At 39.6% G+C, this 13726-nt stretch overlaps 1 protein-coding gene across 3 annotated transcripts in view; it reads right to left on the reverse strand.

Annotated features, from left to right (window-relative positions):
• LOC139730519 (uncharacterized) overlaps positions 1-13726 on the reverse strand; it is a 312627-nt gene that overhangs the window by 219385 nt on the left and 79516 nt on the right. For all 3 annotated transcript variants that reach the window (XM_071641366.1, XM_071641365.1, XM_071641367.1), the window contains exon 3: positions 2910-3044. In XM_071641366.1, coding sequence (XP_071497467.1) covers positions 2910-3044 — 135 coding nt within the window. The remainder of the gene's footprint in view (positions 1-2909; positions 3045-13726) is intronic.

The raw sequence follows: 13726 nt of genomic DNA on the forward strand, positions 1-13726 counted from the left end.
TTAAGGTACCTAGCGTAGGTCACTCATTTGCACATTTGGTAGCAAGTGGACATGCATATATTATGTTTGAATATACTTCAAATTGTTAAAGAAAGAATCTTCTAACCTTTTACAGCTATGTAGTAGTACCTGACAGTTTTAATCATAATTAAAGATAACATAAAGTTTTGGTACCTTTTGGTACCCTCAAAAGTTTCCCTGAGTTTCCTTGTCTTAGTTTGTGTTTCAGGTTAAAATACCTTTCATATAACTATCACTGTGCGACTTACTCGCCCCAAAGTGCTCTCATGTCTTAGTAATCATGCAATAATGGTTTCGTACCAGAGCAGAGCGGGCTCTGAAAAATTCGAACGAGCCGTTAGTTTGACTCGACGCGAGGTACCGCAACAATCAATATACACGTATTGTTACGAAACCATTATTGCATGATTACTAAGACATGAGAGCACTTTAGGGGGAGTAAGTCTCACAGTGTTAGTTATATGAAAGGTACTTTAACCTGAAACACAAACTAAGACAAGGAAACTCAGGGAAACTTTTGAGGTACCAAAACTTTATATTATCTTTAAGCTTTTCATTCATGCAAAACAGGCAACACAATACATTGAGTCAGTATGTACATGAGAAAGTGTTATAATTTTTTTTTAATTATTGATTGCCATTAGATTTTGTGAGCGCTTTTTTCTTTTTTGTCATTCATAATCTGATTTGTCAAGCCAATGAAGATCAAACAGACTAACTGTTGAAATTTCTAAAATACGGCAAATCAGACATCAATCGAAAGCTACAATGTAAAAGCATGAACAATGTCAATATGGCATTTTAGATACCTGAAGGCTTAATCTGACAGAACCAAAAAGCTGTATTCTTTTTGCTTTCCTGGCTGAGAAACAGATATGATTTCTGCTCCCTTTTGGATGACGTCAGTCATTGAATGAAGTACGACTAACAGCCCTGCGGCAAACTGCAAAACAAAGATGATAGCGCACCCGAAGCTCTGCTCTAAACCATCTTTGCTGCGAAATACAGTATCTTGCACAGCATGTGTGCATGTTGGTATTTGCGCAGAAATCAACCCAAAGATCAGGCAGCCTTAACCCTAAAAGGGCCGGGGGTTGAATCAACCCCCCTCGACATTTTCCGCGACCATTCTGCTGCGCGAATTTTTTAGACCGCGCTACTCGCTAACGTTTTACTTTCAAGTCTCGCACATCTTATGACACCATTTTTGCGAAAATTGGACATACTGTTACGACGCTGCACGATCTTTTATACATGCCTGTCAGACCGAAAAAGGCTCAAAAACGTGATTTTCATGTACAAAGTCTATGCAAATAGCTTTCTCACCTAATTCAAAAATATATGATTATTTTCACATTCAATGGCTGAAATCAATTAATTTTAACATAATTATGCTTAATTAGGCTCTGTAATAAATCTGGTAAAAAAAGAAAAAAACAAAAGGTCGAAAAACAAAGAAATACATAAGAAATTCATAAAATAGAATACATAATAATAATGATGATAATAATGATAATAACAATAATGATAATAATGATAATAATAATAATGATGATAATGATAATAATAATAATAATAATGATAATAATAGTGGCTACTTGTACAAATATAGTGCACAGGTCCACCTTTCAGTGCTCATGGTGCTTCAAAAATGAAAAGATACATGCATACATGTTCAAACATGACAACAAAGAAGAAAATGGCAAACACCAAACAAACGGGATACCAAAAAAAGAATACAATAGCTCCAAACATTAATGACAGCAATTATAGTCCTCAGTGTGAGAGGAACAGATACATCTTAAGTTTGGATTTGAATGTCTCTGTAGATGACAGTTACCTTAACTGAATAGGTAACTGATTCCACAATTTTGGTCCCATAACGGAGAAAGCACGATCACCCCATCCATGTTTTACTCTGGGTGTTTGGAGTAACAATGCATCTGATGATGAATGTAGACTTTGTGTCGGATTGTATTTTTGAACAGAGTTAGGTAGGTATGCAGGGAAAACAGAATGAACTGAATGATATACTATTACTGGTAAGAGAATCTTAAAAATAATCCTTTTTTCTACAAGAAACCAATGTACGGAATGGAGAATTGGTGATATGGAATTAAACTTATTAGGAAAAGTTAACAGCCGGGCAGCAGAAATTTGCAATGGTTGAAGTATTGTGACATCTTTTTTTGGAAGATTACACAACAATGAATTCGAAAATATCCAACCAAGAAGTAATCAAAGCATGAATAAGTATCTCAGCTGCAGATTTAGACAAATATTTCCTTTTGAAACGTATTTCCTTATGAAACTTAATTACGCCATTGATATCTAACATTCTGCTGAATTTGAGTTTAATGACTTCTAAATGACATTTCCTGATCAATATAACACCTTTTTTTTTTTTTTTTTTTTTTTTTTGAAGTGCTACCGATGTTGACATGACATGATTGGTAATCAACTTTACTTAATAACATATGCTTTGGACCCAATAACAAAAACTCAGATTTATCATATTCAGCTTGAGGCCATTGGATGGAAGCCAGATTTCTAGATCTTGCAAACAGGCTTCAAGTTTTACAATGGCGGATGACAATGAAGACACAGGAGGTTTAAAAGACAAATAAAGTTGTATATCATCCACATACAGTAACAATGATAACCAATACAATGCTTGCAAATAGACTGGTTGCATAATATACACAGAGAACTTGCAAAATTCAGTTTACCCTGTCAACTGAAGCAGGATAAATCTGGATAGACAGAAAAATGGGCACTTCATAGGGACATCAGCACTTCTACAAATTTCTCCAGCATCTTTGATGCATTAATATTTCAGACATTGTTTCAACTTCACATGATTAGACTTACAACCTCTTCAGGCTTACCTTCTTTAACAAGCTGCATTAGTTTCTGAGGTTCCACTCCTCTCATCAGGCCAGCTGTTGCCATGCTCTTTGTGTCGTCCAGTGTCACCCACTTTTGCAGACATTCCCAGTTTGTCATATCACCTTCACGAGAAACTATAAGAGTAGGATTTAAAATATTCTCTTCAGAAATTCTCCTTTTTTCTTCGTCATTGGAGGCAGTATAGCTACATGTACTTAACTCTTTATGTGCCACGTTTGCACTCCCAACTCAGTCGACGGCATGCCAACTGCATATGTTGCTCAAATGCACAAACCTGCCCAAATTGATCGATAATTCGCCAAACCGCAGTACGATGAAAGCGTTTCTGGCATTTTGATTCTAGTCATATGTAGCATGCATTTTACGTGGTGATTGACTATGAGGGGGTGTTCCCTTCTTCATTTAGGAGTAAATTCTAAGTTTTTGTTACTGTTTTGGGTCGAATATTTATGCCTCTGCAATAATGTAGGTACTGCTCATTTGAAAAAAAAAAAGCAATCAGTCATACAATTTACATCAAAGCAAAGCTTGGCATTTTCTCTACAACATTGGTAATTACATGTCCAGGATAGCAAAAATCATGAAAATCACATAGACTTGAAAAACAGAATGTTACCCCAAAGCATGGTTACGTAGTAGTCTCAAAGTGACACCATGGCACATAAAGAGTTAAAGGCAGGTTGATCATATAGTTTTGATTGAGACCTAACTTCAGGTTTTTAACATTTTTTTCGATGAGATAATGAAAAACCTTTCATGAAATGTGAAAGAGCATGTCATACCAAGAGAAATTTCATGTTTATTTGATAAAAATTGGTTTTTGAAATGGCTGAGATATCTAAAACGGAGGGATCCTAACTAGAAGTATCACTAAAGGTGATTAATACCCCCGCTCCCACAGCCCAGATTCCTTTGAAAAAAAAAAAATGGAACCAGGGTTTGATAAAAAGTTGTGTGAGTGTGTATGTGTGTGTGTGTGTAGTACCTTGTGAGTACAGTTGAACCTCTCTTATCCGGCCTCCCTTTATCTGGATCTCTCTATTATATGGACGCAATCTCGCCGTGATTTTTTAAAAATAATTACGGGAGGAAAGGGGGATTCCCAACTCCTTGAGAACTCCTACACAAACACACATGAATTACATATTAATTCCAACATGATTAACATACATTACATCAAATTTCCTTCCAAATTGCTTACCTTCAGACATTTTAACATCTCCAAACATCCCCAAATCATCGCAAGAACATGGACAGATTATGCGCTCGAGTCCTCTCATATTGCATTGCCACATATAGGTCCATACACAGCCGTCAATATGACTAGATAGACGTGCATTGTTTCGAGTCATTGGCTGAGCAACGAATGATATTGAACACTCAAAAATTGTTCACATACAGTACACACACAAAGAGAGAGAGGGAGACCATCTAACAATGGCGACCTACAGTCGACTTTGCCGAGCCGTGATGATCGAATTTTGAAGCGTTGTTTCGTCGACTTGAACTGTTTATTTTCAAGATCTACTTACATTTCTTAATAATTATTTAGGTAAATCATCCCAAGAATTTATACAAGAAAATGATTTCATTCTTGCAAACACGAACCTCTATTTTGGGGTCTGTTACTAAGTGTAACAATGAAAAGGTTGCAGTATACACATTACTACACGTGGTACTACAATGGGCTACATCAGTACATGTGTATCTGTACATGACAAAGCATTGAGTCTCCCGTATCCGGCCAAATCCCTTATGGGCAATTCCGCAGTTAGGTGGACATGACATGGATAAAAGAAATGTGCCTCTTTATCTTACCATACTCTTTAATTTAGGTATCAACTAATGCCATGGATGTTCACCAATCACTAAGGTCTTTCAAATTCAGTAGATTTTATTTTTCGTATTTATTGATTTTGCGAGATCTAAAACCATCATTTAAAATGTACATGTGGGACTGGGGATGCTGAAATTCACTTAAATGCAAATTACAGTGGGTTGCTTTGAAATTTTTTCCTCAAATTTTTGCTACAAGGTAAAAGATGAATACATTTAAATACTCCAGAAGTCATGTGACATTTTGTCAATTACAAAAGGGTGAAATGACCTGCGGAATTACTCCGGACAAATGTAACGTTACTAACCGTAACGTTACTAACCATGCATTTGGGGGTCTAGCTAATGAATTATCGGTCGAACTGCTAAAAATATTTGCGTGAACATTTGTCATGATGCAATAATTGAAATTAATGCAACACTTTGTTTGAAGTAACTTGAAATTTTGCACACTTTTTGTTACAAGACATTGACTTTTTTGTCATGTCCTTTTTTCGTAACGTTACTAACCAGCCCTTTTAGTTGCCATAGCAATTCTAATATTTATTGAATTGTACTCATTCTTTTCTCTATCATAGACCTGGGGAGGATGAACATGTTTTAACATGATTTTGAGTTGAAATGAATAAATGGTGATTTAGCAGTAAAAATAAACATCTAAATTTCTTTAAATGTAACGTTACAAACCGCGGAATTGCCCTTATCCAGATGAGCCCCGGTCCCGACTTGTCCGGATACGAGAGGTTCAACTGTACCTTGTGAGTTTGACTGCTTCACAATTGAGGAAGTAGTTCACTCCACAAGATTTTCAAGAAAATATATGCCAATACCATGGCAACACCTTGTAAGGTACACACACGAAGAGCGTCTGGCATAACTACCCCTTTGAGAGATCATTGTAGGCCCTACATACCAAATTTGAAGTAATTCGCTCCACAAGGTTTGGGGGAAATTGTGGTTACTATGGCAATGCTTTCTCCGACAAACACACACAAAAAAAACGTGTCTTGCACATCTACACTTCACTGCCACTACGTATTCCAAATTTGAGTTCAATTACTTCAAAATTGTGAAAGTAGTTCACTCCACAAGATTTTCAAGGAAATATACTGTTACCATGGCAATGGCTTGTCGGATACAAACACAAAGTGTGTCTTAAATAAATACACCTATAGATCATTATACATACCAAATTTGAATTCAATTGCTGAAATACTATGGAAGTAGTTCACTACACAAGGTTTTGGGAAAATTGTGGTTACCATAGCAATACTTTCTCTGACAAACATAAAAAGCATGTCCTGCATATCTATCTACACCTCAATGTCATCATGTACACCAAATCTGAGTTCAATTGCTTCAAAAGTGTGGAAGAAGTCCACTCCACAAGATTTTCATGAAAATATGTTGTTACCATGGCAGCGCCTTGTCTGGTACAAACACAGAGTATGTCTTGCGAAACTACACCTTTAGATCACATACCAAATTTGAAATAAATTGTTTAAATACTGTGGAAGTAGTTCACTCAAGGTTTGGGGAAAATTGTGGTTACCATGGCAATGCTTTCTCTGACAAACATAGAAAGCCTGTCTTGCACATCTGCATATAATGTCATCATGTACACCAAATTTGAGTGCAATTGCTTCAAAATTGTGGAAGTAGTTCACTTCACAAGTTTTTCAAGAAAATATGCTGTTACCATGGCAATGCCTTGTTGGGTACATACACAAAGTGAGTCTTGCGTAACTACACCTATAGATCATTATACACCAAATTTGAAAAAAAAAATACTTAAAGGGGAATACTACAGAAATAAAATTATATATGAAGTCAAAGAGTAGGACACATAGAACAATTTGTCGTTTACATCGTTTAAAATGGCCTTTTTGAAGTGGAGTTAGAGGATATTGAAAATCTACACCTGTCACCCCCCTGAAATCTAGGTCACAGCGTAAATTTCGAGGCTTTGTTGATGACGCCATGGGATGAAAGGAATCGCGCAAGGTCTCCAGCGCCGCAGGCCCCCGCGCGCATAATGCATGCATTGTATAATACAAGTTGTTGTAGATAGTACATGTATTTGCATACAAAGTTTAAAAGTTTGTTTTTCGATAATGCACGACATCGTACGTTAAGGCCATGCAGTGATGATCAGGATGATTTCTTGGTGGAATTTGAATGTGGGAGCAATGATGAACTGAGTGATACAGTACACACTAGTGATGATAACGATGATGAAACTAGTGGTGAAGTTGGAGAGATAGATGTTGCTGACGAGCCGCACAGTGGTATGGCGGGGCGCAGGAGGGAGACGCTACGGGCGAGCTAGTGGGGAAGGCCCAGGGCGGTCCGGTTGAAGCGGACGGATTTAGTGGAGATTGGCAGTACGACTGTACGAGCCCTTGCCACACGGCAGGCCAGGGGACAATGTTGGTGACGCAGGACCAATGCCAGGTAGACTTCAAAATTTAGATGGGTAAGAGGTTTTTTTTAAATTCTGAACTGATAATGAACCGAGCTTAGTGCTGACGTGATCTCGTACTTCAGAGCAGCAGTAGACCTAATTGAACACAGCCCAGTCGCTGTAAGTAGCGCAGTGTCTGGTCGGGCTACGTATTTATCTTATCACATCACACTCACTCTTAACTATACACAGCCCAGTCGCTGTATGTAGGTACGTCGCGACAGGTATTTGCACAGCGTACTTACAACGTCTGGTCGGGCTAGAAACTCACTCCGTACTCCCTTTCACAGCTCATCAGCATTCTGTCTAGCTAGAGCTACATTGTAGGTACCCTCACAAATTCACTGCACGATCCATTCATTACTTCACTGAGTCCATCAAAATTTTATCACTATCAGTGAAAATCGCAGTGCTCTGTATTGTTTATTTTATCACCAGATAGGCCGGCCGGCCTAGTCAAAACTTCGACTAGCCGATGCCCGCGCATTGATTGCGTGGTATCTAGTATTAGCGATCCACGTACGCCGAATGTTTCGCGAGTTTTTTTTTTTTTCCCGCCAATTTCACGAACCTGGTGCTCTTTGCGAATTTAAAAACACTAGAAAATATTAACTCTCTTTCCGTATATATTTCCCCCTTCCGTAGTGTACTCCACAACCACGAATTTAAGCACTCGCGAAATTATTGGCAAGTCCCGATTCGCAAAAAAATAGACTCGCTAAATACATATGTACACTGAATTATGGTGTACACAGCTGTAGTGCAGTGACTACCGAGGAACTGCTGATATAATACATTGTACGTACCAAAGAGGTACGCGGAGGCTACTGCACTGCGACATACGCGGCCGGTGATGGGCGCATGCATGTGACTGATCAACTACGAAGCACCATCGTACAGGCACTAGGCCTGACAACTTCTGTATTCGTGGCCTAAATAACACGTAACAGACTCTATTTAAACGAGGAAATGTGTGATTTCACAGGAGACTTGAAGTAGAAAACAATTTTATTTCATTTTTTGTGACTTTATGATAAAAAAATGTCTTGGGATTTCGGGGTATGAGCCTCGACATCACGCTCTCATCGAGAGCATACATAGGTAAGCTTAGCCTGTTGTGTGATACTTCCGGGTTTGCCTTTCATCCCATGACGTCATGGACACGCCCCCCAAAATAACCACGGATCTTCCGATTAAGCATGATTCAGGATACCGGTACAATTTTTCTAAGCAGCCGTTCTCCAAAACGCAATTTTCTAAATGGATGAATTAAAGGCCACTGTGTTTAACATGCTCTATGCTTGAAATGGGGGAATAATCCAACAAAATACGCATTTTCTTTAGTATTCTGCTTTAAATACTGTGGAAGTAGTTCACTCCACAAGGTATTGGGAAAATTTTGGTTACCATTGCAACACTTTTTCCGACAAAAACGAAAAAACATGTCTTGCACGTCTACACCTCAATGTCATCATGTACCCCAAGTTTCATCAAAATTGCTTCAAAACTGTAGAAGGAGGTCGCGACGCAAGATTTGCAACAGACCGCTCGACCTCACACACGCTGATTCATATACACTTCGTGTATGTGGGGGTATAATAAAAGGTGGGACCCGCCTTTTATTGCGAGCGCTCTGTTTTACTTTATTTTTGGATATCTCAGCCATTCCAAAACTGATCATCATCAAATAAATTTTGAATACCTCTTTAATAGAATGGTGATGTTCTGTACTATTTCATAAGTGGTTTCTTGTACTGGTACAAGTGTAACAAGTGTGAAATGCGCTATATAACAAGGCAAGTGCCAAATTGTGTCTCGTCCATTCGCGTGCAAGAAATTAATACTTTTCTACCTCCCAGAAGTTCATTGACCCACCTATGATCTTTGACCTTGTGGTGACCTTCAACTCTCAAGGGACATTTACCATCCAAGTTTGGTCACAAACAGACAAAGGGATCAAAAGTTATGAGCCACAATCAAAACGCGCCAGAAAAACCACATTTGCAAACCCACGAAAATCGAAACTGCATAAAATAGGTCCAATATGACTTCAAGTACAAGTTATAACAGTAACATACCTCACCTGTTGCTCTTTGTCTATACCATTCAATAAAAGAGAGAAAATCATTGTTTTAAAATCAATTTTCAAACCGGGTCAACCCGACCCAAAATCGAATTACGAGCGCGGGCTAGCTATGTACATGTAACTTACACATGTATCGCATGCATGTAGTACGTACGTGGACCGGAGCTATAGCGAGTGTTATACGCATGCATACGGTGCATTTTCATTTATTTTTATGAAAGTAATGGACTAATTGGAACGAAATTTTGCACAGGTGTTACTGCAATCATACACAAACTCCATGCTAACTATGAGACCAATTGCTGCAGGTTTACAAATGTGGGCTAGTACCTTTAACAATGGGCCCTAAAAATTTGTTGACCCCTTTCTGTGACCTTTGACCTTGTGATGACCTTTAATTCCCCAAGGGACATCTACCGTCCAAGTTTGGTCACAAACGGACATAGGGAGCAAAATTCTGAACCACAATCGAAACGCGCCCTTAAAAACCTAACATTGGGCCCTAAAAATTTGTTGACCCCTGTCTGTGACCTTTGACCTTGTGATGACCTTCACCTCCCCAAGGGACATCTACCATCCAAGTTTGGTCACAAAGGGACAAAGGGATCAAAAGTTATGAGCCATAATCAAAACATGCCATAAAAACTTAACATTGGGCCCTAAAAGTTTGTTGACCCCTGTCTGTGACAGTCTTGCAAGTAAACTGTAACGTATGACCTCAAATGACCTTTGACCTTATCATGTGACCTCTTACGACACCATAACATGAAGGTACCCCCAGTGCATCCATCACCCAAGTTTGACTGCCATTGTAGCAGCATGTGTCGAGTCATGTGCGATAAGAGAGTCTTGCAAGTAAACTTTAACGTATGACCTCAAATGACCTTTGACCTTATCCTGTGACCTCCAACGGCACCATAACATGAAGGTACCCCCAGTGCATCTATGACCCAAATTAGGTTGTAATCCAAGCAACTTATGTGAAGTTATTTGTCAAAAGAGAGTCTTGCTGGTAAACTTTAACATAGAAAAGAGTCTTGCACATACTCTTTAATATATGACCTCAAATGACCTTTGACATCATCACATGACCTCCGACAACACCATAACATGAAGATACCCCTAGTGCTTCTATCACCCAAGTGTGGCTGCCATTGCTGTAACAGTTGCCAAGTTATGCATCATAAGAGAGTCTTGCAGGTAAACTTTAACATTTGTGACGGATGACGGACGGACGACGGACGGACGCCATTTGGATCCCTTAGTCTCACCTTCACCTCCGGTGGGCGAGACAAAAACTAGCTATTATTATTATGTATAATCAGCACTAGTTGACATTTTCGTAAGTTGCCAATAGTTTTTCATTCAATGGTTTGTTGCTCTGTTACTGCAGGCCCCTGGGAACAAATTTTTGTCACGGGGTGCTGATCCCTTGAGACACTCTTTTAGGTTGCCACCATAAGCAGCTTTTCAGTATGAGAGTGTGTGTGTGTGTGTGTGTGTGGAGGGATTGCATAGGCTTTACAAGCAGTGGCAGCAATTTCATGTACTGCTAATGAGTTGGGGGGGGGGGGGGGCGGAAATACTGAAGACGAAATGATCCAAATGGTGTCTGAGCATGGAGCTACCAAAAAGATGGAGTAACAACGGTTGGGGTCCTTTTGAAGTGATGCTCGAAGCCGACTCGTAAAAAATAATCCTCGCTAAGCCCCCGTGAGCGAGAGCGATGACAGATGAGACAGTGCGTACGCACAATGACGTCATCCGCAGCGCGTTCGCAAACTGGTTCTTACCATGGAGTTACCTAGCTCCATGGTTCCACCATGGAACGTCAATGCATGGGACTACACAAACTGCAACTGCCCCGTCGACTTCGAGCATATTCGATTTAACATGATTCTGAATTAATTATAGCTACAAATAGTGAATCTGCAGTGTAACAAATTGTTTAACATGTCATACCGTCGTTTAGTATGTAAATCACGATATGATACGACCGGCATGTAAACAAACACTGCACTCTCGACACGATCAACAATGGCCGTCACGCTGTCCCGAACAAACACAAAGACAAATAACAGCTGGCTTCACAACGGTATAGATAAAATGTACGCAATTGTACGCAGTCAACACTTACGTAAGATTGTAGTTTCAAATGTCAGCTTTACGGACAGATATTGAAATATGTGGAGAAATGTGAGGGATTTTTATTAAGAATTTTATTCTTAGGGTATGTACTTTACCACAGTCACAAAGCATGACGACAATACACTGTACAGTACCTTCGCTGTTCATGGGCCAATTCAGTTCGTTCAAAGTGCACTGCACTCGGTATCTCCTCTGTTTTGCCTGTGGATATTATGCGCATGCGCGTGGTCTTCAGCAAAGTTTTGCGCAGCCATATGTTGTTGCAAGTCGAGTTTTCGACTCGATACAGCACTATATTGTATGTGCAATGTTGGTGAGTATGACGTCATTTTTGCGGCTCGGAGCATCGTTTGCCAAAGTATCCCCTGCGGGACGAGTTAAGCCGTCCCAGCGAGTGCGGTGCTTTGAAGTCTGTCAGAACTGACCGCTCGTAGTTGGGTTACGTAATATTGGTGGCCTTCGTTGTTACTCCATCTTTTTGGTAGCTCCATGGTCTGAGTATGGGGGCGATTGATTCCATATAGGGAAAGACAATTGTTAGGATCAAAGGTCATTCTTCTCTGATGCTATTTCATAAACTCCACGGCCTATTGCTCTCATATCTTGCACTTAAACAATGTCAGTTGAATCATTTCATAAGATCATGCCTCCTTGATCAGATGATATCATGACTATGCATATTAGGGTTAAAATTCAGTATAATTTGTTAGAGCAAAATACCCGGTGCCATCCCACAAGAAGGAAGGACTAGTCTACTGTATCCCATGCAGAGATTGTGACAAGAAATACATGTACCAGTACATCGGAGAGACTGGCAGGCATGTTGGGGAAAAGATATTGAAAACCAGGTATGACATCACAAACCACAGAACAGAGGTATCTGCAGTAGCAGAGCATGCACACCACCCGGACTGAGCGGGTGTAAAATGCATAGACACAGCAAGATACTGGTACACCAGGAGAGTGAAGGAAGCCATCCATATTATATACAACTCAACCAAGACAACATCAACAGAGATGTTGGCATTGAGTTCCCTGAGTCATGGATGCACTGTATTCACCTTCACAAGGGATGCCAATTCACCACCACCAATGGTGTGGCAGACATCATTGACAAGATCCCACCTTTGATATCCGCAAAGGAGCTGCTTAACCGGACTGTCAATCGGCGGATGCAGGATGGCACACTGCCACACTGCAAAAATGCGGTGTTAAAAGTGTAACACTAACCGGGTGTCAAACTGCGGGTGTTAAATGTGGTGTTAAATTGACACCCTTTGGTGTCAATTTAATACCAAAGTTCTTTCATTCATTGGGTGTAAGACTCTTGATGTCAAAATGACACCAAGTGGTGTTATAGTTTTGTAATGAAAAGGGGGTTTTCACTGGTTTTCACTAATAACACCCTGTCGGTGTTTGTTGTCCCCCAGAGAAGATTATGTGTTCGCAGTGGGATGATCTCATTGGTTGTAAAGCTCTAATGCCTCAAATTTGTCGCTGCGCGGTGTCGTCAACATGTCATCATGATAGTCAGAGTTTTTCGATGTCGTCTGGGGCTAAAAAAGATATTTAATTCATGATGGTGACTTTGCTAAGTTCGTCAGCAGGGGTTAAGTATCTTTTAAGTTAATTATTTCCTGTACCAGTTATTTACTACCATAAACGATGTGCATGATTTTCACGGATTTAATTGCATATTGTAGACAACTTTGTCTCTGCATGCACATAATACTATGTAGCGCAGCATAGCCTGTTTGCCATAATTATATCAGCATAAGCCATAACGCTACTAGAACCGTCTAGTACTAGCGTTGTATTGAGTCCGAACTTCGCTTAGGGTTCCTTTGTCCAATATGTTTAAATAATCTTCATTTTGAGAGAAAATATCATCAAATTTTAGATATAAAATGTGCTACCAAATGCTTCCATGGCATTGTGCATTGTTGTTGACATAGTTGTCTTACCTCTGATGGATCTTTGTTTAGGCCTAGCACAAATCATTTGTATTGTGATTGTACCGGTATCGTAAACTGGCGTAACCTGTCTGTATGTAATCAATAGACCGCGATTGCGATACGTTTTGTTCTTGAACACATTCGTAGTCTAAAATTTTGTTTTCCATTTAGGTATCTATCAAACCGAATGATACTAGAATCTACCTAGTTGAGACGTCTACTAGAGTACTGGGTCTAATGTTTATAGTCTAGGTCTACCGTCTAGGTTCCTAGAGCCCAGAGGTGTTCTAGTGCTACATCTAGAAC

This window comes from Diadema antillarum, unplaced genomic scaffold (genome assembly GCF_040938485.1).
Source record: "Diadema antillarum isolate AM-2024a unplaced genomic scaffold, OU_Dant_1.0 seq00000320_RagTag, whole genome shotgun sequence".
NCBI classification, from domain to species: Eukaryota; Metazoa; Echinodermata; class Echinoidea; order Diadematoida; family Diadematidae; genus Diadema; species Diadema antillarum.